The sequence below is a fragment of the Psittacula echo genome, assembly GCF_963264785.1.
Source record: "Psittacula echo genome assembly, chromosome: 8".
NCBI classification, from domain to species: domain Eukaryota; kingdom Metazoa; phylum Chordata; class Aves; order Psittaciformes; family Psittacidae; genus Psittacula; species Psittacula echo.
In genome coordinates, this window is record NC_137744.1 from 24,460,068 (window position 1) to 24,481,231 (window position 21,164).

Here is a 21,164-nt window from a genome sequence, read left to right on the forward strand (position 1 = left end):
ATGTGGCTGATACTCTGGAGAAGCCCTCTCGTGCCCCCTGTTCTCCAAGTGCCTGAGCTGGTGGCTGGCTGGGATCTGCGCCTCGCCTTCTGGATCCTGAGCTTCACCTCAGCGTTTGTTCACATGGAGGGCCAGGTCTACTCACCCACTGTCAACACGCACTATGGGAAGTTACGGGGAGTGCGTGTGCCGCTGCCCAGCGAGATCCTGGGGCCTGTGGACCAGTACCTGGGGGTGCCTTATGCTGCCCCCCCCATTGGGGAGAAGAGGTTCATGCCCCCTGAGCCACCGCCATCCTGGTCAGGCATCAGGAACGCTACCCACTTCTCACCGGTCTGCCCCCAGAACATCCACAACGCTGTTCCTGAGATCATGCTGCCCATCTGGTTTACCTCCAATTTGGATATTGTAGCCACTTACATCCAGGATCCCAACGAGGACTGCCTGTATCTCAACATCTACATCCCCACGGAGGATGGTGAGTCCCGCCGGGGTGCCCGCAGGAGGGCGGGGGGGCCACTCCGCCCCTCCCCAGCAGTGGTTGGTCTCACCTGGGTGTTGTGTTTGAAGCATGTGGTTGTGGACCCTGCAGCATGCTGTCTGTTTGTTTAGAGCTTTCTCCAGCCACGCAGCTCGCCTTCTTGCCCTCAGCTACCATCTCTGTCTCGCGTGCTCCTGCTCCCCCACCACCTCCCAGCTCCCCGTCCCTCCACCTCCATGGCATTGTCACGGGTTCCTCTCTTGTGTTGCTAAATCTGAATCCGACTCTCTGACCGCAGATCCACAGAGTGACAAGCTGGTTTGTGCTCCCCAGGCGCCGAGTGCCAGGTTCTGTCTTGAGTTGGTTCGGGTTCGTCCCTCCCTGCTTCCCACCTTCCCCAGGTCCATGCGCTAGTTGTGGGTGTGGGCTGCGGCTGGGAGGAACACTCTCTGCCTCTCCCTGGGAAGGTGCTCTGGCAAGGACGGGACCTCGGAGCCCTTTTCCGGGCCCCGGTAGCGATGGGAGTTTGGGACACTGGCAGGCACATCGCTTGGCTGCTCCTCTGCCTGCCGGCGGGACAGTGGTGGAGCAACGAGCCTGGGGTGCCAGGGACCCACGGGCACGGTCCTGTTGGGGTGAGGCTGAGTGGGGCCGGGTGCCTCCTTGTCTAACCTTTTCCTTTGTAGGAGATCCCACCTGAACTGTAAGTAGAGGGCAGAGGAGGCAGTGCCTGCCCGTGCGCCTGCCCGAGCCTCACCGCAACAGGAGCCCCCGGGGTTTTTCAGCAGTCTGGAAGGGACCTGCAGTGGGTCTGCTGCATGCAGCGGGGCAGCCTGGGGGGCCGGTGGCTTTTCCCAGGCCGACTGGCTCTGCTCCTCTGTGCCCGGGGCCCTTGGCCACGGGATGCATCGTGCCTTCCTTCCTGCCCAGCACGGCTGGCCCAGAGTTTTCCTCCCACGGCAACGCTCTCTCCCCACCTCCCGCGGTCCCGGGGGTGGCGGGAGGGTGGCAGGGTGGTTGTGATTGCATGCCCACTCCCACCCGTGGAGCCTCCTGTTATTTTGTAGTATTTTATTCATTTTACAGTAAAACGGATTTCCAAGGAATGCACCCGAAAGCCCAACAAGAAAATATGTAGGAAAGGAGGTATGTAGCAAGGCGACCGGCAGAGAGGCACAGAAAGGAAAGAGAGAGAGAGCGAGAGGGTGCTTGGCCGGTCCCTGGCCGCAGCATTCTCCTCCGGCACCTCTCTGTGCCGCCACCCAGACCGTGGGCCCTCCGAGCAGCTCATCCTGCTGCCCCCCACTTCCCACTCCAAGGAGCCACAGGCGCTCCAGCCACCTCTGCTCCCTGGCCATGAGAGCTGGGACTGGTGCCAGCTGGGAGCGCAGGTCTGGGAGCAGGTCAGAGGAGGATGCTCACGTTGCTCCAGGCCTTTCAGAACAGCTTCTCTGGGGCTGAGCCTTCATCCCAGTCTCCCAGCAGCCTCCCAGTCCCTGGGAATGAGGGCCTCTGATGGCAGGTAGCACATAAATGCACTCGTCCCTTATGGATGCATTCCCCCTCGGGGGTGTTATGAACCCCCTCAGGGAAGCATGAGTGTGATGGGGGACTGCAGCCCATCCTGAGATAAGCAATTACCCTGTTGCGTCCCTGGTCATTTTGCATTTTGGTTAAAAGGATCTCCTGGCTGCACAAATGCTACCTGCTCTACTGGAAAGTGTCTCTGCCTGTGGCAGGGGCTGGAACTGGATGAACTTTAAGGTCTCTTCCAACCCAGACCAGTCTGAGATTCTGTGTTCTGCCTCAGCTCATGGTCCTGCCAGTGCTGCTCACACTCCTGTGCTTCTGCCAACTCTGCCACTGAGGACCTGCTCTCCACCCTTGGCATAGCATGCTTCCCAAGCCCCAGCCGAGCACTTCCAGCTCAGACACATCTCTGCTTTGCTTTGTCTCCATCCCCAGGACTACACAGGGCTCATCTTACTGCACTTTGGGACAAAGGGGAAAGCTCAGCCCCCTTGCCCCAAAGTGATCCTGTGTTCCCAGCCAGTGCTGTGGGCTGGAGTGTGGAGACAGGCAAATGGGAGCTGGCTCAGCCCCTTGTTGGACGCAAGACTTTGCACACCCCACAGCATGACCCCTTTGCAGACAGGGAGAGCCTGGGCTGCTCTGTGTGTCCCCAGGTCGGATGTGTGGGGAGACAAACAGTCAAGCTCTTCTGGAAGACTCAGCACAGAGAGGGGGTGTCTGGTGGGCAAGGAGGTCCCTGCATCCCGGCCTCCACCTCCCTCACCCCTGAGGTTGGTAGGGCCGGCGCAGCTGGGCTTGGATGTTTGGGGAGCACTTTCCTTCCAGCCGTTTCCCTGAGGTTTGTTCCTGGATTTCTTCGCTTTGCTTTTCCTGTTGCTGCCCTGGCTATTCACACGCCATCCCTCTTGAGTGCCAAGGCTGGCCCTGAAAGGGCTGGTGCATTAGGGAGTCTCTGCACGCTGCCTCCGGAGCTGGCTGTGCCAGCGATCACCAGCCACTTCAAAGCGCTTCCTCTCCCGGCCCTCCCACCGGCTGCTGGGGCTGGCGAACCCCCTCCATCCCCAGCTCTAGGCCAGCACCAAGGAAGCAGGGTCTGCATTATGGCTGGAGGAGGGAGGTGATACAAGACGCAGTGAAACATCTCAGGCACGCTCATCTCTTGGTTCTCCCTCCCCGTCAGCTCTGCTCAGGGGCAGAGGTTCTTTGCAGCCCATCTGCAGTTGCCTCTAGTCATCTCCTTGATGTGCCCTCTGCCCACACTGGGCTCTGCTGGCTCAGGGACCAGCAGATCTCCCGAGCTGGCCGTTTGGGAATCCAGGCATGATGTGCTGATAATTAAAGCACCCAAACACTGGTGCTGCCATTGGCTCAAACTGAGTCCCTTGTGATGAGACACAGGCTTCCCAGTCCCTCATTTGTGTATCCGTTAGTAGTGCCTGAGGTAAGGATCATGCCCTTCAGTGCTGATTCTTTTGAGCTGTGTCATTTGAACATTGGCTTGTTCTGGAATATTAAGGATTATTATTTGTAAGGCCACATATGAGCAGTGAATAAGCTCTCCTCTCACAGAGCAGTATTTTGGTGGTTTAAAATGCCTCAGCTCCCATCTCACTGGTGTTTTCATTATTTCTGCCGCTCCTAAGCTCAGCATATTCCATAGCAGCCAAAGGACTGAGGATTTATCAGAATTTATCCCTTTGACAAAAAAAGTCTCCATTTCCAGACCCAGTTGCCCACAATAATTTCCTGTATAGACATTTACTATGTGCCAGTCTCCTCCATGTACATTGGTCCCTTCACTGGGAGCAAGGCATGGATGGTGCCAGGGGAGCTGATAGCTCTGAGGCTCAGGTTTTCTGTGAAAATAATGCTGCCCACCTGAAGAGCACGCACACACACAGAGTACAGAACCTGTACGCAAAACGCAGCTCTGCCCTTTGCTTTGTGCTGCCAACACTTGCAGCCTATGCTTGGCTGTGGTGGGTGCTGCTTTTCCCTTTCCTTCACCACCAGTCTGGGCAGGCCTTCCCTGTGAGGGTGCTGAGGCGCTGGCCCAGGGTGCCCAGAGAAGCTGTGGCTGCCCCATCCCTGGCAGTGTTCAAGGCCAGGTTGGACACAGGGGCTTGGAGCAAGCTGCTCCAGTGGAAGGGGTCCCTGCCTGTGGCTGGGGTTGGAGGTGGATGAGCTTTAAGGTCCTTTCCAACCCAAACCATTCCATGATTCTATGAGCAGGTGGATGTCATTTTCAGAGGGGAAAGTTGTGGCTGCCTGCACATAGCAGCCCTCCCCAGTTTTTACTGCCCTAATCTCTCTAGCTGGGGCTGTGCAGAGTCCACGATGCTGCAGGGACAAATGTGCCAGTCCAGCCTCTCACTCTGCTGTGCAAGGCTGGCTGGAGCTCCCAGCAGCTCCTGGGCTCGAGATGCACTTCAGCTGCTTTGTGGGAGAAGCATTGTGGCTTCTCCACTGCTTTCCAAGGAGTAAACACGTCTGAGTACTGGCTGAGGCTTCCCTATGGCTGTGTGACTCCTGCAGTGCTCCCTTGCTAGAAGACTTTTCACCAGCCTCCTGTGAAACCTGGTGGCTTGCAGAGCTGGCCTGGTGCTCCCAGGGTGTGATTTGCAGAGGTGAGGGTGGGTGTTTGTGCTGGTGGAGGCAGCAGAGCGTGAGATAAAGTGCTTTTATGGAGTGTGCTAAAGGATGGAGATTAGTCCTCTACATCACTCACGGACAGGGAGGGGCAGGGCAGTACTGCAGGATGCTGCAGTGATGGAGCAAGGGCCACCCAACACAGGTCCCAGGGGAGCTGGCCCTGCCCGTGGGGTGGTGCAGCAGCAGGGTCAGCAGCTGTCGTCAGTCCTGATCCTATTCCTTGTCAGTCCTGGAGGAGCACCTGAGCCCATCTGACCACCAGCATGTCTGCCTCTGGCTGTACGTGGACATCAGATGTGGTTGTGGGGTCCTGCTCCCCATGGCACTGCTGCAACTGTGTGAGTGCCTCCTGCACTGAGGAGAGGGTGCTGAGGCTGCCCACAGCCACCCTGAGCAGATGTCTGGGTGAGGAAAAGTGTCAGCTCAGGTTCCTGCTCTTCTCTTATTCATGCCATGTTGAGCACAGAGGCTCCAAGGACTGAGGCTCCTCACCCTCCTTTATCTCTGTTTGCACTGGTGTCAGTGCTGTTGGCACAGTTTACTTAAGATAGCATAAATCTCGTGCGGATGCCCCTGCTTCAGGGAAAGTGATTTTATTTTTTACTGAACTTGAGCTTAAATCTTCCTAGAGCCTTCAGATAAGACCGTGTGCATTCTTCCTATCAGCCTGAACAATGTCACTTCACAGTCAGCTTACAGTGAAGTGGAACAACAGGCATTCACACTGGGTGAGTGGAGGACATTTTTGATGGGTAAAGGAAGTAAGAGCCTCGAGTCCTTTTGGTTTTTCCAGCTTGAATCCATAAGCTTAAACCCATCCTCATGAGGGTGGGTGCTCTGTGGCTCTGTGTGGTGGTCTTTGCCAGTACAGAGGAAGATCTCTGGACCTGGGGGTCCTGGTGGACAAGTTGTCATGAGTCAGCAATGTGCCCTTGTGTCCAAGAGCAGTGGTGTCCTGAGCTGCATTAGGAAAAGAAGGTCAAGGGAGGTGACTGTCTCTCTACTCACCCCTGGTGAGGCTTCACCTGAAGCACGGTGTCCAGTTCTGAGCTCCCAAGTATAAGAGCGACATGAAGCTCCTGGAGCAAGTCCAGCAAAGGGCTACTAGAATGATTAAGGGTCTGGAACACCTTTCATATGAGGAAAGGCTGAGGGAGCTGGGTCTGTTCAGCTTAGAGAAATCTCAGGGGGGATCTGATCAATATATAGAGGTTTCCGAAGGGAGGGTGTCAAGAGGATGGAGCCAGTCTTTTCTCGGTGGTGCCATGCAATAGGACGAGAGGCTGCAGGTATAAATTAAACCACAGGAAGTTCCACCTGAACATGAGGAAGAATTTTTTTACTGTGATTGAGTATTAGAATAAGTATCTGGATGGGTTGTGAAGTCTCCTTCCCTGGAGATACTCAAGAGCCGTCTGGACAGACATTGCCCTAAGTGATGTGCTTTAGGCGACCCTGCTTGAGCAGGGAGGTTGGACTAGATGACCTCTGATGGTCCATTCCAACCTCAGCCATTCTGTGATCTCCTGGTGTCCTTGAACATGGCAATAACCACTGGAGGGAGGTAATGTAGCAACGTGCAAGACATGGGTGAGGGAAGCAAAGCTGTACTTGCTCTCAGGAGCTGTGTGGCATCAGTGGGTCCTTGTGGAGGTGAGCAATATAGCGAGAGGCAAAAAGCTTGCTGGTTGCAGCAGCCTGTGTTCACCATAATCCCCACTACCCTGGCACCTTCCTGCTGGTGGGAAGGCTCGTGCTTTGCGTCTGCCATGCCCACATACTGCCACTGTTCCCCCGGTCTGCATTATTGCGCTCCTGCTTTGCTTAGCTTCCCAGCACTGCTTTCTACTGTCCCTTCTGTGGCATGTGTAGCTCAGGTTACTTTAGGCTTGTCCCAGCTGTCCCTAGGCTCCAGGGCAGCAGTCTCCAGCCAGATCCCGCCCTGCTCAGCCAGAACAGTTGCTCAGATCACAGGGATGTTGTACGCTGCCCTTTCTTACAACCTGACAGCTCCTCATAGCTGGTTCCTCCATCCCTGACTGCACGGCGACCTTTGTCTCCTGAAGGAGACCAGGCTGGAGGACTGCAGTCCAGCTGATCTCAATGCTTTAACAGCACCAGGGCCCTTGGCAGTGGAAATGGATCTCTAGCTGCTTGTGATGGGCTTCCCAGCTCTGAAGCACAGTGCAGATGAAGGCTTGTGCCTGCAGTCTTCATTAGAGAAAACCCTTAGCAGTCCCAAGGAGGCTGGCGCACAGCATCGATGAGCCAATATTGCACAAGTACTTTGCATTTTGCTTTCTGGGCTTGCAGCTCTTCCTAATGAAGATGCAGTAGGTCAAGCTTGCAGCCTCCTGCAAACAGGCTGATGGGAAAGCAGGAAGGGAAGGAGGTAGCAGTAAGGGGGGATTCTGGGGCTGGGGGGCTGGGGCGAGAGGTTGCAGGGATGGGAGCGGTGTTGGGTGAAAACAGGAGAATGATGTGAGGAGCTCAGAGGATGGGTGGGTGGTGAAGCAGGAGTTAGGGAGGCAGGGCTGGAGCATGGAGGGGGTAGGCTGGGAGGTGAACTCTGAGTCAGAGGAAATCAGGATGGCACTGGAGACAGCAGATCCATCCCTGCCCCAGGCAGGAGCAGCTCCACCTCACCTCTTCCTGGCAGTGTGTGTCTCACCTGGTCACACCAGGCAGTTCTGCCAGAGCTTTCCTGCCCTTTTTGCCAGGAAGGTTTTCTTCTCATCCAGCTTCAGGCTGCCTTGGGTAGCCGCAGGGAGGGCGGTGAGAGAGCAGGGAGGCAGGGAGAGCACAGTGGAGGGGGAGTTGCTCCCCCCCCCTTACCACCTCACAGTGGCCTTTCCTGTGCTGGGATGCTGCTGTAATTCCCATCACTCTGCTCCCAGGATTCACGTGACCCACCTCCTGCAAACTTTTCTTGCCTGCAGATTTTTCAGTCCTTTAAAAGGGATTTTTCTAGACTTCTGGTCATTGCTCCTGACTCCGGGTCATATCTGCTTAAGGTGTTGTGCAAGCATCTTGCCCTGATGGGGCTGCCCCACAGCCATTGCAGAAATCTCACTCCTCTATCACAAATCCCTCTTAAATAGAAATCCTGACCCACCCCACGCTGCTGTCAATGTTATCCGTCACCCGGGTGGGCTGCAGGATCCCACTCCCAGTGTGGCAATAACTGGTCTTCCTGTCCTGTACTCGCCTCGTTGTAGTTTGATCTAGCTGTGGGGCTGCCCCTTGCTCACAGGAGCCTTGCTGCAGACCGTGCAGATCCCTTGCTGCAGTGGTGATGGGGCCTGCTGGCGATCACAGCAGGGATCAGCGGGTGCCTGGCAGGACCCTGCAGCCCTGTGTGTCTGGGGGAGGTCACGGGGCAGCACAGGCACAGTGCAGGCAGTCCTGCCCTGGGGAAACCCTGCTGTCACTGCCAAGGTCACCCTCATCCAGGGACCTTGTTTGGCGCAGACACTGGGCAGCAGAGGACTGCAGGTGCTACTCTGCAGCTCTAAAGGGATAACAGGACCGCAGCCTCTTCGTGAAATCTGGGGCTTATGGCACTCCTCAGCTTTGTGCCCCCATGGGCATGGAGCCTTGGTAAAGGTCTGCACTCTATCTGTTCCCTGCCAACTCAAAGGCCACATCTTCTGGCTCATGCCAGCAGCACACAGCTCAGGAGGCGACGTGTTCGGTGCTCAGCATGTGCCATCTACAATAGCATCCCACAGTGCTGGGCTGAGGTTGCTGGCCCTGGCACCATGGGTTTGCTAAGCACCATGTAACAACCGGAAGGCATTCAGGATGTTGCAGAAATCAATATTTTTATGGTTCTGCCTTGATTGGGGCCAATTGGTTGGTGCCTTTGCTATCAGTCATCCATGTGCCTAGTCTTTGAGCAAGGGAGTCAGTACAGGGCAGCTGGGCTGTGCACAGAAGTGCTCGTCCCCATGGCTCCCTGCAGCATGCCATGGTGGGCTTGTGCTGCAGCACTCGTGGTCTGTAGCGCAGCTGTGCTAGGCACGAGCGGCCATGTGCTGCGTGGTGGTGACAAGCAGGATCCCAGGTGGTGGCCAGAGGCCACCCAGGGCAGCCCTTCACGTGGCTGGCCTGTTGCCAGGGACTGCTCTCCTCAGGGGCAGCAGAGCTGGGAGCAGGGGTCCTGCTTGCACCTGGGAGAGGAGCCTTGCCCTGGTGCCAGGAGCCGAGGGGCTGCACGCACGTGGGGCCAGGCTGGGGCACAGGAGGATCAGTGAGCGCCTGCAAAGGCTGACCCACCACCAGCGCTGGTGCTGCCGCAGGCCCCGTGCAGGAGCGGGGAAGGGGCCTGGGTGAAGCGGCTCCCGGGGCGGTGCTGCCCACTGCCCTGGCACTGGCAGAGGTGCAGTGTGAGTAGCCAGCAGTGCTGTGGGGCACAGGCCTGGCCCCAGACCTCTGCTATCACGCTATTTTTGAATTCTCTTTTGTTGTTTTGTTTTTTTTTGTTGTTGTTGTTTTGGTTTACTTTTTTGTTTCGTTTTGGTTTTGTTTTCCTTTCTGTTCTGTCTCCTCGTGTTTGGTCCCTAGGAGCCAGCGCTAAGAAACAGGGCGAGGACTTAGCGGATAATGACGGTGATGAAGACGAAGGTATTTCTGTGCTTGAGGCTGCCACTGCATGACACGCAAAGCAACTCTGCCTGCCTGCCACCTGCTGCCGTCCCCAGGGAGCCCTGCGTGTGTCCGTGTGCCGCAGGCGGGCACAGGGCGGGGGGCAGGCTGGCTGGCTGTGCAGGCGCCCAGGCCCTTCCTCTCCTCGGGACAGGGGGAGAAGCTTGTGAGGTGTCTTTTGCTTTAGGAGAAGTTTGCTCCCACTTGAGCGAGGGCAGGCAGGAAGCACGGCAGCCTGGGAGGAGAGGTGCCCTGGGGCACCTGGGCCCATTTCATCCCGAGCCCAGTCACATCACACCACCAGCCTCATCCCTCCGGACTTGGTGACGTGCAGCTGGGAGCCAGTGACCTCCTCCCATGCCCGGGCCTGCCGCGGGCGTTGCCACGGAGTGGCCATGCCAGCAGCTTGGCAACCTTGGCACCTGCAGGGCCATGCACAGGAGACCCACAGTCCGCTTGGACATGGTTTCTGTTCAGTTCTCTCCTTCTCCACTCAACATGAGCAAGGTCATGCTTGCCACCAGAGCATAAGCACCGGCTGAGGCAGAGCGAGTGAGCTTTCAGCAGATGTGATTCTAGATTTACGCCAGGGCTAAGCGAGCTGCAGAATAAGCTATTTTTAGTGAACCAGGGCTGTTCATCTGCAGGGTGTGGAGCCAGTGTGTTTGGCTGCAGGGATGTGAAGAGGAGGCAGCAGGAGAGGTTGGCCAGGGTGCAGCCCTAATGTGCAAGGACAGTAAACCCTCATGGTGTGCAGGAGTCCCAGTGCAGCTCAAGCGCAACCTGGCAGATGGTGTTTAGGAAACAGATGAAGAGCTTTTTCCTTGGCAGGACCACAACCCCATTGTTTTCTCCCACTAACCTGTGCCCCAGGATCTCTGGTACCAGGGTATAAACTGGCATTCAGCCTAAGTAACTTAACTGTGCTAAATCCTGCACACTAAAATGTGCTGCAGCCATTGCGAGCTATTGTGGCACATCTGCACATTGCTGCCATTCTGCTGCAAGGAAGTCCCTTTGTACGCTGGTGGGAGCATGTGGCAGGGAGGAGAGGACACAGACATGGATGTTCCTGCCCTTTGCATTTCAAGCAGGTGGTTTCTGGGAAGAGTTGTGCTGCTGTAGCTCTGCTGCATGGGCAATGTCTGTCCTGGAGGCCCTGCAAATGCTTTTTGCTCCCCAGGTCTGTGCATTTGCCTGGCTTCATCCTGGCGATAGAAAAAGTGCCAGCACAGGTTTTGGCATATGCTGATTCTCCTGGATGGAAGAGCTTTTCTATATGGAAGGGAGGCCACCCTTAGCCATGCCTCAGGGCACAGCTGGAGGTGGGGATGCAAGAGGTACCCAACAGCAGCCCTCTGTCATGGGCAAGACACAGGGAGGAGTGGACGTGGGCAGGGGTTAGGTGCTGAGCATCCCTGGCCAAGCGCCTCTGCTGTGCAGTGCTGCTGTACCTGCAGGACCGTGGCAGGGCTGGCTCCTGCCTGGTGCCTGGTGACGGGGCCGGCAGCGAGCAGCCTGTGAGCAGCCCCGCAGGCAATGCAGCCCACCAGAGTGAGGTGCTGGGTGCGGGTGAGCATGAGGGAGGCAGAGTCCATCAGTGCTGGGCACCACAGCTGCAACCACCTCCTCCATCAAACATGGGTGAGATGGACCAGGAGTTCTTCCCTTGTGCCTGGGCTTGGCTCCAGGAGGGACCCCAGGCCAGTGGGGCAGAAGGGGAAGGATGTTCCCCTGGACAGGGCCGATCGAGAGAGGGAGTGTGGCTGCTCCCTGTCCCCTAAGCTCCCACAGTCCTTCCTCCCCAGCCCTCAGGGTCCCCTTCCCCAGTGTCACTCCATGCCTCATGCCCTGTCCTAGTCCGGACGCTGTGCTCACCTCCCTGACACGCACACATGCACACACTATCTGCCTCATCACCATGTGTGTGTCTGGGCACTGGGGTGCCATGGGTTCACAGTCAGGCAGCTGGCAGGTTTCTACCTTCCCAGGACGGATGGGAATGGGGGGTGTGGGGAGAGCCAGATGTTGGAGCACCCACAATTGCCCCCGCTGCCTTCCAGGTCCTGCACACCCCCATCCCTGCCCCCCTGCAATGCCAGCTTCCAGGACTCCTGGAGCTGAGGGCTTGGGTCCAGCCAAAGACAGGACATGGGGCTGCATCCTGGGGCTGGAATCTGCAACTCCCACCCACAACAGAGGTGCCGTTGGTCTGGCTCCCGCATGCAGCTGGAGCAGCTGGGTGCAGCTGGGTACAGCTGGCATCTCTCCCACATGTGCTGAGACCCCCAAGGGGACAGCAGTGTGGAGGTGGTGCAGAAAGGGGCTGGCAGGGATGGTTCAGTGGTCGTTGGCCTTGGTGGTCCGTGCTGTGACCACCAGGAGAGCTCTGGGTTTGGTTTCTAAGCCCCTGTCCCCAGTCCTGGGAGCTGGCATTGCCCTCATCCTTGGTCTGCCTGTTGGGCAGGGTACTGCAGCCATCAGCAGGGTCCTGTGTTTAACCACCTCTCCTTCCAGACATCCGGGACAGCGGGGCCAAGCCGGTGATGGTGTATATCCACGGTGGCTCATACATGGAGGGCACGGGGAACATGATAGATGGCAGTGTCCTGGCCAGCTACGGGAACGTGATTGTCATCACCCTGAACTACCGCGTTGGAGTGCTTGGTATGGGCTGGCCAGCGTGGGCACAGCAGGGCAGTGGGACGAGCACCCACAGCTGATGGGTGCAGAACCAGACGGGAAGGGGGTGGTGGGAGGAATGGGACCCAACAGGCTGCAGGCTGCTCTGTGGCAGGCTGGGGTGCAGTGGGGTCTAGCTCCTGGCACTGGCCCCCTCCAGGCGCATTTACACAACCTGGCTCAGCTGAAAGCAAATATTGGTCTGCAGTTAAATAAATAATAAATGTGTTTACCCAGCATCTCTTCCTGAGAAGGCTCAGAGCAGTGAGATGTCAGTGGTACGGCCTGGCTGCCCCTGGGGACCCAGCAGCTCTCCCTCCCCAGGCACGGGCTGTCCCCAAGCCAGCTGAGCTACTGGGACCCCTGCAGCCCCCCACTGTGTCCTGGCTCTCTGCAGAAGGGGTCGCAGAAGGGTGTCAGGTGCTGTATAGAGGAGGGTCGCAGTTCTGATTTCATGAGCCCTGCTGACCTAAGGAGGTGAAATGGGGGCACAGGGTCAAAAGGCAGTGCTATCTCCTGTCTGCTGCAGCAGAACCCCCCATGACCTGGGACATGAGATCTGCCTGGAGCATCACTGCTGCCTCCCTTAGCAGCAGGTAGAACAAGGGGTGCGGAGGTTTGAGGAGAGCTCCTTCTCAGTCAAACTGCTGCAGGGCCAGCTCTCTCCCAAGCCATCCAACGTGGCACGGCTGGGCTCCTGACCAGTACCCACGGCAGCACATCTCTCTGACAGCCTCCAGATCCCATAGTCTTCTGGGGAAGATGGCAGTTAAAATAGGGTTTCCAGTAAAAACAAGCCTATTCAAGATGTTTCAGTATTTAAAGTCAACTCTCCTAAGATAGATAGGTGCAAATTTAATTTCATTTTAATATGAAATAATACTTTAATGGTGTCATTGTCATCTCCACTGAGGTGGTGCAGTGTGCCCAGCCAGAGCACTTCCAGTGCTGGAGCAGCAGCATCAGTGCCGCTCCCTGCCTGCCAGGGTTACCTGCCTGGGTTTTACCTCAGCACCGTGGTTTTGGCTTCCTTCTTTGAGTCAAAGCAAATGAAACACTGATAGCTTATCTTGGGTGTTCCCTTTGCTATTGAAAGCATTTCTCAGCATCTTCCTCACTGGAAGACATTGTATTTTAAGCTGCAGTGGGTTCCCCTCTGCCCAGCCCACCTCCTTACATTTATAGTGCAAATGCTAGTTTGCATTGCTAGTCCATGGAAAGTATTGGCTGTGCCCACACTCAGCCTGCCTGCAGCCACCACTGCTTTCTGTTTTTCCTTGGAGCATGCAAGAGGTGTTGACCTGTTATTAGCACAGATGGTGGGGCAAGGGTAGGACAAGGCTTCATGCCCATCACTCACAGCCCTTCACCCCTCTATGCTGTGCAGAGGGTGGCTGGAGCTCAGTGGTGTCCCTTCTCCAGCTTATTGCTCACAGGACTTTCTTGGTAGTGGGGGTCTCGTGCTGTGGTAGGACAGGGTCCTATAGAAGCTCCTCTAGGCCTGGGGAAGGGAGGTGGGAGGTCAGGATACCCCCTGCTTCCTCATCCCTAACCAGGCTCCCCTTGGCTCACAGGGTTCCTGAGCACGGGGGACCAGGCTGCCAAGGGCAATTACGGGCTGCTGGATCAGATACAGGCGCTGCGCTGGGTCAGTGAGAACATCGCCTTCTTTGGGGGAGATCCCTTGCGGATCACCGTCTTCGGTTCCGGCATCGGTGCCTCCTGTGTCAGCCTGCTCACGCTCTCCCACCACTCTGAAGGTAGGTGCCAGCTGTGCCTGAGGATGCTGTGGCTGCTGATCTAAGCTGGTACCAGCAGCCACCCCAGCCGAGTCAGGGCTGTGGTTTAACTAGTCACTGGTGAGAGTAGAACCCAGGGCTGGGAAGCAAAACCTTCTCATCATGGGCAGGGAGAGGCCAGCAGCAGAGCACATGAGAGCCAGGGATGGAGCTGGTGCTCCCAGCACATGGGGCTGCAGCCCAGGTCGAGCACTTAGGTGTGGGGAGAGGTGGGGACCCCTCCTGTAGCTCCTTGACTACGTGCAGGTGTGGAGGGGGTGCAGGGCATCTTGCAGGGCACTAAGAGCACAGATCGCAGTGCTCGGAAAGGCATTCATACTGGAATAGAAGGGAAGCCGGACTTGAGCGTAGGGAGGCATGGAGCACCCCATCTTGTGAGACTGGGCGAGCTGTGGAAACTCAGTGGACGTGATATGGTTGATATCTGTAAATATAGCAGAGTGTTTACTCTAGATAAAGAAATGAATTCCTTATGCTAGAAGATTGTGTTGGCATAAGAGCAAGTGCATGTAAACCACCCACAAAGATATTTACATTGAACACTAGGAAAAAAATTAACCATGGGAGTATAAGTGTTCTCAGTAAATGTCCTAGAGGAGATGGCAGGCACAAAGCCTGAACTGGTCCACAGGGAACCAGCCTGCCAGGGTCTTGGTCACAGGGCTTTGTATGAGGGTACATCCCTCTTCCAGTGCTGTGCCTCCAAGCATAGTACAAGGGAGAAGATTAGGCATAAGGGCAATGGATACGGGCATGAGTTTGCACCTCAGAGACACACACAGTTGCACTTGAAGCTGTTGCAAAGAGCTGTAGCCCAGCTCAAGAGCCTGGGAACCACACAGGAATGGAGACCTTCAGCAGTGCTGGTTGCATGGTGGAGGGTTTATGGGAGGAATCTGGCACTGGCCAGGCTGCTTGCAAAGCCTTCCTCTGGCCCAGGTACCTGTTGGTGGACTGATTGCCCCAATGTTGAAAGCAGGAATGATCTCAGGCCAGGCTGCTGCAAAGGTGGCTGCACCAGCACCAGCATCATGGTCTGCACCAGGTTCCGTGCTCCTTCTGTGCTGGGGCCAGGACACAGCCAGCACTAACTCACCCTGTGCAGAGTGCTCCTGCTCTTGGGGTGGCTGCTCCCACTGCTGGGCAACCCTTGGCTCCCCAAGGACCAGAGCTCTGGGGGATGCTCTGCCCCACAGACCTGACAACAGAGGCAGGTCTGGACCTGGTGGGCAGCTGCTTCCCAAAGCTGAAAGCACATATGGAGCTGTGTTGCCTGCTCAGGACACGTCTGTTCTGGGTAAGCCCCTTTCCCTCCTGCCCCAGGGTGCTCAGGACACTTGTGCTCTGTCTGTACTCCTGCAAGGGTGCCCAGTGCCTGAGGTGAGCCCCTCTGTCATCCTGCTTCCCTGTGCCAGCTCCTGAGCAGGATGCTCCTGAGGCTGTTGGCTTGGGGAAATATTAATGGGTATTAGACTACAATAAGCTTCAGGAAAATGTGAGTTATACTTACAGAGCCGTTGCTGATGTTGCAGTGCCAGAGCAGGGCAGGACCTCACTGCTTTTGGGGCTTCTGGGATAGGATTCTCAGCTATCGAAAGCTGCACTGGGCAGGCAGCAGCTCTTTAGCACACAGGAGGAGATGCTTTTGACAGAAAACCAGAGAATGTTTTGCTTGTGTTAGATGTTGAGTAGCGTGTAGGAAAGGAGCACAGGTAGATCTTTGAAGATTTCTGAGCAGCGGGCAGGGCAGGGAATGCTCTGCAGCTGCAGGGGCCTGTGTGGGGCTGTGCCACCCCTGTGTGGATACCTGGAGCTCTGTGTGCCCTCCTACCCTTGTGCAGTTACCCTGGGCAGAGTGGGCACAGGGGCGGGGAGTATTTCATAGGCTGAAAGCTCCTGCAGAAAGAATCATTGGATGGTTTGGGTAGGAAAGGACTTTAAGATCATCAAGTTCCAACCCCCTGCCACAGGCAGGGACACCTTCCACTGGAGCAGCTTGCTCCAAGCCCCTGTGTCCAACCTGGCCTTGAACACTGCCAGGGATGGGGCAGCCACAGCTTCTCTGGGCACCCTGTGCCAGCGCCTCAGCACCCTCACAGGGGAGAGCTTCTTCCTTATATCTAACTTGAATTTACCCTGTTTCAGTTTGAACCCATCACCCCTTGTCCTATCACTGCAGTCCCTGATGAAGAGTCCCTCTCCTGCATCCATGTAGTCCCTTTCAGACACTGGAAACTGCTCTGAGGTCTCCACGCAGCTTCTCTTTTCCAGGCTGATCAGCTCCAATGTTCTCAGACTGTCTTTATATGGGAGGTGCTTCAGCCCCTGATCATCCCTATGGCCAACATAAGAAAAAGGTTTTCTTTGCTGATGCAGAGTGTGAAAGGCCAGGGAGGGGATGCCAGGCGTAATGCATTCATAGTACTTCTTAGAGTGCTCCTCTCCATCACAGGAGTGCCTGAAGGCAGGCAGAGATTGCAGGGACGTGCTTTCGGTCCAGGGGTCTCCTCTCTGGGATTGGGTTCTTGCCTTGCCCTGCTTCTGGCAGGCACCTAGAAGCCAGCATACCCCTAAGGTTGTAGACTGGTTTTCATGGCCAGATGGTGACACCTCTTAGGAAGCAGGGCTGTGTGCTTGGCTGTCTAAGTAGCCTGGGTTGGAGGGAGCAGTGTAGAGAGAGGCTGGGGATGGAGGGGCTGCTCGCCGACTTTCCAGCCATAAAATATACTGTTGTGCTAGTGTAGCGCTTCTCAAGTGACATTAGGCTGTCTGCCACTAAACGCTGCATCTGCCTGCCATGTCTTTTGCTGCGCCATCCAGGCCCAGTGCCTGTGGTGTGGTACCTCGTGCATTACAGTGGCACTGGGTGCCTGGCACCCTCACTGCTGTGGCAGGGGAGCTGCTGCCAGCTGTAAATGCTGTGAGGCAGGAAGGGAGTGCTCAGTGCTGTAGTGTTTCATCAAAGCAAAAGGCCATGAGATGACCTCAAAAACGCTCTGCTCCAGAGCACCCATCTTCCCGGGAACAGGGCAGCCAGCACTGGAGCAGGGTAGGGAAACTGCACTGAGGTACACCATGAAGACCAGGCAGATTTGTTTTTATTGCATCAAAATAAAACTCATTTTGATCAAGAGCTATTAATGAAGCTGCTAATTTGTGCCTGCTCTGCCAGGTGCTACAAGAGGCAGATGCTGGAAGCTGTTGCAGCACATGCTGTGTCTGGCTGCCAGGGACACCCATGGCTTCCCTGCCAGCCTCAGCCCAAGTAGGTGGGTTGATTTCTCACCAAAGTGCTGCTTCTCTTCCCAGGCCATGCTGGGGCAGGAGCAGTTGCTGCTGTGCAAACCTCTTATACTTCCTTTGCCCCATCTCTTGCTCTGTGGGGGCTAGTGCCGTTCACTGCCACCTCTGGGTATGCTCCATCCTCAGCTGGACAAAGCACCCAGCACCCTGCTTGGAGTGGGGCTTGGCACAAACAACCACAGAGGTGTTTCTAGTCTCAGCTCCTGTGCAAAGCAAAGGGGAAGTCAAGAGCTGGTGGCAGCCTGCAGCACGAGGCACCACCTGGCACAGCCCTGGGCCCACTGTTTGGCTCCACTCTGCCGTGGCAGCCAGCTCTGCAGGACCTGAGATGCGTTGGGACTCTCACCTGGGGGGGAACAGACAGGGAAGAGAGAGCTGCATCTTTCTGCCTGGGCCCCAGCAGGCTGGAGAGTTCTGGGGTAAGCTGCAAGGTGGCGATGCCTCCCTGGGATGCTTATTGGGCTTCAGTGGGGTGCTGGCATGGAGCAGGAGGGCATGGCAGGGCTGGGCTCTCATAGACTCCTGAGTCCTCCTGAATCAGGACATAGCCATGCAGAGACCCAGCAAAGGGACTCCATCGGGGACACGGCCAGTTGGTGACACCAGCTGCCTGTGCTTCTGCAGAAAGGGGTGAGCAGTGGCAGAGCCCAGTCTGGTGGGTCCATCCGGGCAGTGATGCTGCTGGCAGGGAGTGACAGCTGTTGCTGGGACAGCACTTCCTGAGAGCCAAGAAACCTCCATCCTGGCCCTTTGGCACATGGATGATGCTGCAAAGCAAGCAAGCCCATAGCCAGTCTCCAGCCTGTGGGCTGGTTACGGCTTTCTAGGGCAGCAGGAGGTGACAAACAGAGCTTGTGCCTTCCCTTTGTCCCAGTGCATGGGACTGTACATCAGGTACTTGGCAGAGCAAGGACTGTGCGTACAGACAAGAGCTATGGGCATGGTGGCTGGGAGCCAGGAGCCTCCAAACACTTCTGCTGGAGGAAGGTGCATGCTTTCCCCTGCAGGGTGACATGGCCTTGGTTGCACGGGGAGTTTCATGCAGGCACTCCATGATTCAGGGGCCCATGGGCAGCCTCACAGCCACCATCCTGCTGTGCCAGCAGCTTTCAGAGACCACCTGAGACAGTCCCTCATGGCAAGCTAGTGTCAGAGTCTGACAAGGGCGCAGGCAGCACCCAGGGTGCCAGAGAGGGCTGGCCCAAAAGCAGGGACCCCAGGGTGCACCCCAAGCCTGACTGCCTTTCATGGCCCCAGAGGCTCCACTTCCTCACCGCCCTTTGTATTCCTAGCACAAGCGCCATTGACATGGGGTTGGAGCATAGCCACACATTCCTCCGCCTGGGCCAGGGCCTTTGTGGCCCCGTTTTCCAGGGCGAAAGTCCACTCCCTCTGTGTTCCCGGTGGCAGAAAGGCCTTCTTTGTGCATCTGGCAGCGTGCTTCTGCAGGGCCGGATTGGCACCGAGCAGCCCCAGCTGGGCAGGAAGCAGCAGGGAGGGGGGTGAGGGGGACCCTGACAAAGCAGTAGGATGGGACACGCAGGGTTAATTGTCCCCAGGCAGGCATTAACCCTCCCGCTGCTGCCAGCCTGCAGCCATGCTGCTCCATGAGGCCACCCTGGGCTGGAGGATGCCCTGAGTGGGGCAGCACATGTACCTCGGGGCTCAGGACACCCTGGGGTGGCTGGACAGCGTGAGCTGCTCAGTGGGGCCAGGCTGTGATGTAGCCATGGCCCCGCTCCTCCCCACAGCAGAGGAGTGCCAGGCCATCCCCTGCAGTGGGAGCACAGCAGCCCTTGGTTGCTGCCAGGAGAACCTGCTGCATGCCCAGTCATCACCCGGCCACTCAGTGGCCCTGAGCTGACCCACTGTGCAAGCCTGCCTCAGAAGGCAGCACAGCCCATGTCATGGCCAGGTATAGGCTGGAGTGCTGGCTCCTTGCAGGGGTCCAAGGGCATCAATGTCTTCCCCATGCTGCATCCCACACTGCAGCGCTGGGGTGTTGGAATGGCGCTCTGAGCTTCCTCTGCCCCTTGCCTGTCTTCTAGGTCTCTTCCAGAGAGCCATCATCCAGAGCGGCTCCGCGCTCTCCAGCTGGGCGGTGAACTATCAGCCCGTGAAGTACACCAGCATGCTGGCTGACAAGGTGGGTTGCAACGTGCTGGACACAGTGGACATGGTGGACTGCCTGCGGCAGAAGAGTGCCAAGGAGCTGGTGGAGCAAGACATCCAGCCAGCTCGCTACCACGTGGCCTTTGGGCCTGTCATTGATGGGGATGTGATCCCAGATGACCCAGAGATCCTGATGGAGCAGGGCGAGTTCCTCAACTATGATATCATGCTGGGGGTCAACCAAGGTGAGGGCCTGAAGTTCGTGGAGGGTGTGGTGGACCCTGAGGACGGCGTCTCAGGCAGTGACTTTGACTATTCAGTCTCCAACTTTGTAGACAACTTGTATGGCTACCCTGAGGGCAAGGACACCTTGCGGGAGACCATCAAGTTCATGTACACAGACTGGGCCGACAGGGACAACCCTGAGACACGTCGCAAGACTCTGGTGGCCCTCTTCACTGACCACCAGTGGGTAGAGCCATCGGTGGTGACGGCCGACCTGCATGCCCGCTATGGCTCCCCCACCTACTTCTACGCCTTCTACCACCACTGCCAGAGCCTGATGAAGCCTGCATGGTCTGACGCGGCCCATGGGGATGAGGTGCCTTACGTGTTCGGGATCCCCATGATTGGCCCCACAGATCTCTTTCCCTGCAACTTCTCCAAGAACGACATCATGCTCAGCGCTGTGGTGATGACCTACTGGACCAACTTTGCCAAGACAGGGTGAGTGGGGATGGCTGCTGTGCCTTGGAGACCTGCACTTACTGAAGCTGTTTTGGGGGGGTGTCCTGCCTGGTGTGGAACACTGAAGCCCCTGTGCCCAGAGGTTTGTGTGCTTCACCTCCAGTGGGGTCAGGGCACAGAGAAAAGCTGAGCACAGGCTAGCCCCTGGAACAGGACCCCACCAAGCACAGGGGTGGGGAGGTTGGTTGGCCATTGGTCGTGCATGAGACTTGATCGGGATTAGAGTGCTGTCCAGCTATGCAGGACCTTTCACCAGCCCACCCTGTGCCACCACTGGCAAAGGTCCCCCCAGCTTCCATTTTTGTGTCCGGCTCTCCTTCCTCATGTCTGGTTTTCCCAGTGCTAGCTCTGTTTTGTCTGTGTTTTGCAGGGACCCCAACAAGCCCGTCCCCCAGGATACCAAGTTCATCCACACCAAGGCCAATCGGTTTGAGGAGGTGGCCTGGTCCAAGTACAACCCCCGTGACCAGCTGTACCTGCACATCGGGCTGAAGCCACGGGTACGTGACCACTACCGGGCCACCAAGGTGGCTTTCTGGAAGCACCTCGTCCCCCACCTGTACAACCTGCACGATATGTTCCACTACACCTCCACCACCACCAAAGTGCCGCCCCCTGACACCACACAGAACTCCCACATCACCCGCCGTCCCAATGGCAAGATCTGGACCACCAAGCGCCCTGCCATCTCGCCTGCCTACAACAGTGACAACGGGAAGGAGAAGTGGAGCCCAGAGCAAGAGGCAGGCACCCTGCTCGAGAGCCCCCGTGACTACTCCACGGAGCTGAGCGTCACCATCGCCGTGGGCGCCTCCCTTCTCTTCCTCAACGTGCTGGCCTTTGCCGCCCTCTACTACCGCAAGGACAAGCGCCGGCAGGACACGCACCGGCAGCCCAGCCCCCAGCGTGGCACCGCCAACGACATGGTCCATGCGCCAGACGAGGAGATGCCGTCCTTGCAGGTGAGCCAGGGCCACCACGAGTGCGAGGCTGTGCCGCCTCACGATGCCCTGCGCCTGGCTGCTCTGCCCGACTACACCCTCACCCTGCGCCGCTCTCCAGATGACATCCCGCTCATGACCCCCAACACCATCACTATGATCCCCAACTCGCTGGTGGGGCTGCAGACCCTGCACCCCTACAACACTTTCACCGCCGGCTTCAACAGCACGGGGCTCCCACACTCACACTCCACCACACGGGTATAG

At 57.1% G+C, this 21,164-nt stretch overlaps 1 protein-coding gene across 5 annotated transcripts; it reads left to right on the forward strand.

Moving 5' to 3' along the window:
* Nucleotides 1-21,164, forward strand: NLGN3 (neuroligin 3; the record flags this gene model as incomplete). 5 transcript variants are annotated; one of them, XM_080624755.1, is made up of 7 exons in its annotated part: nucleotides 1-478; nucleotides 1,568-1,627; nucleotides 9,233-9,292; nucleotides 11,831-11,980; nucleotides 13,570-13,755; nucleotides 19,146-19,935; nucleotides 20,327-21,164. In XM_080624755.1, 7 exons carry the CDS (start codon nucleotides 1-3, stop codon nucleotides 21,162-21,164), a joined length of 2,562 nt encoding a protein of 853 aa, XP_080480881.1. The 5 variants fall into 5 exon arrangements, with proteins under 5 accessions (XP_080480881.1, XP_080480882.1, XP_080480883.1 ...); XM_080624757.1 differs by lacking the exon at nucleotides 1,568-1,627 and having other exon boundaries at nucleotides 151-478; XM_080624756.1 differs by lacking the exons at nucleotides 1,568-1,627; nucleotides 9,233-9,292.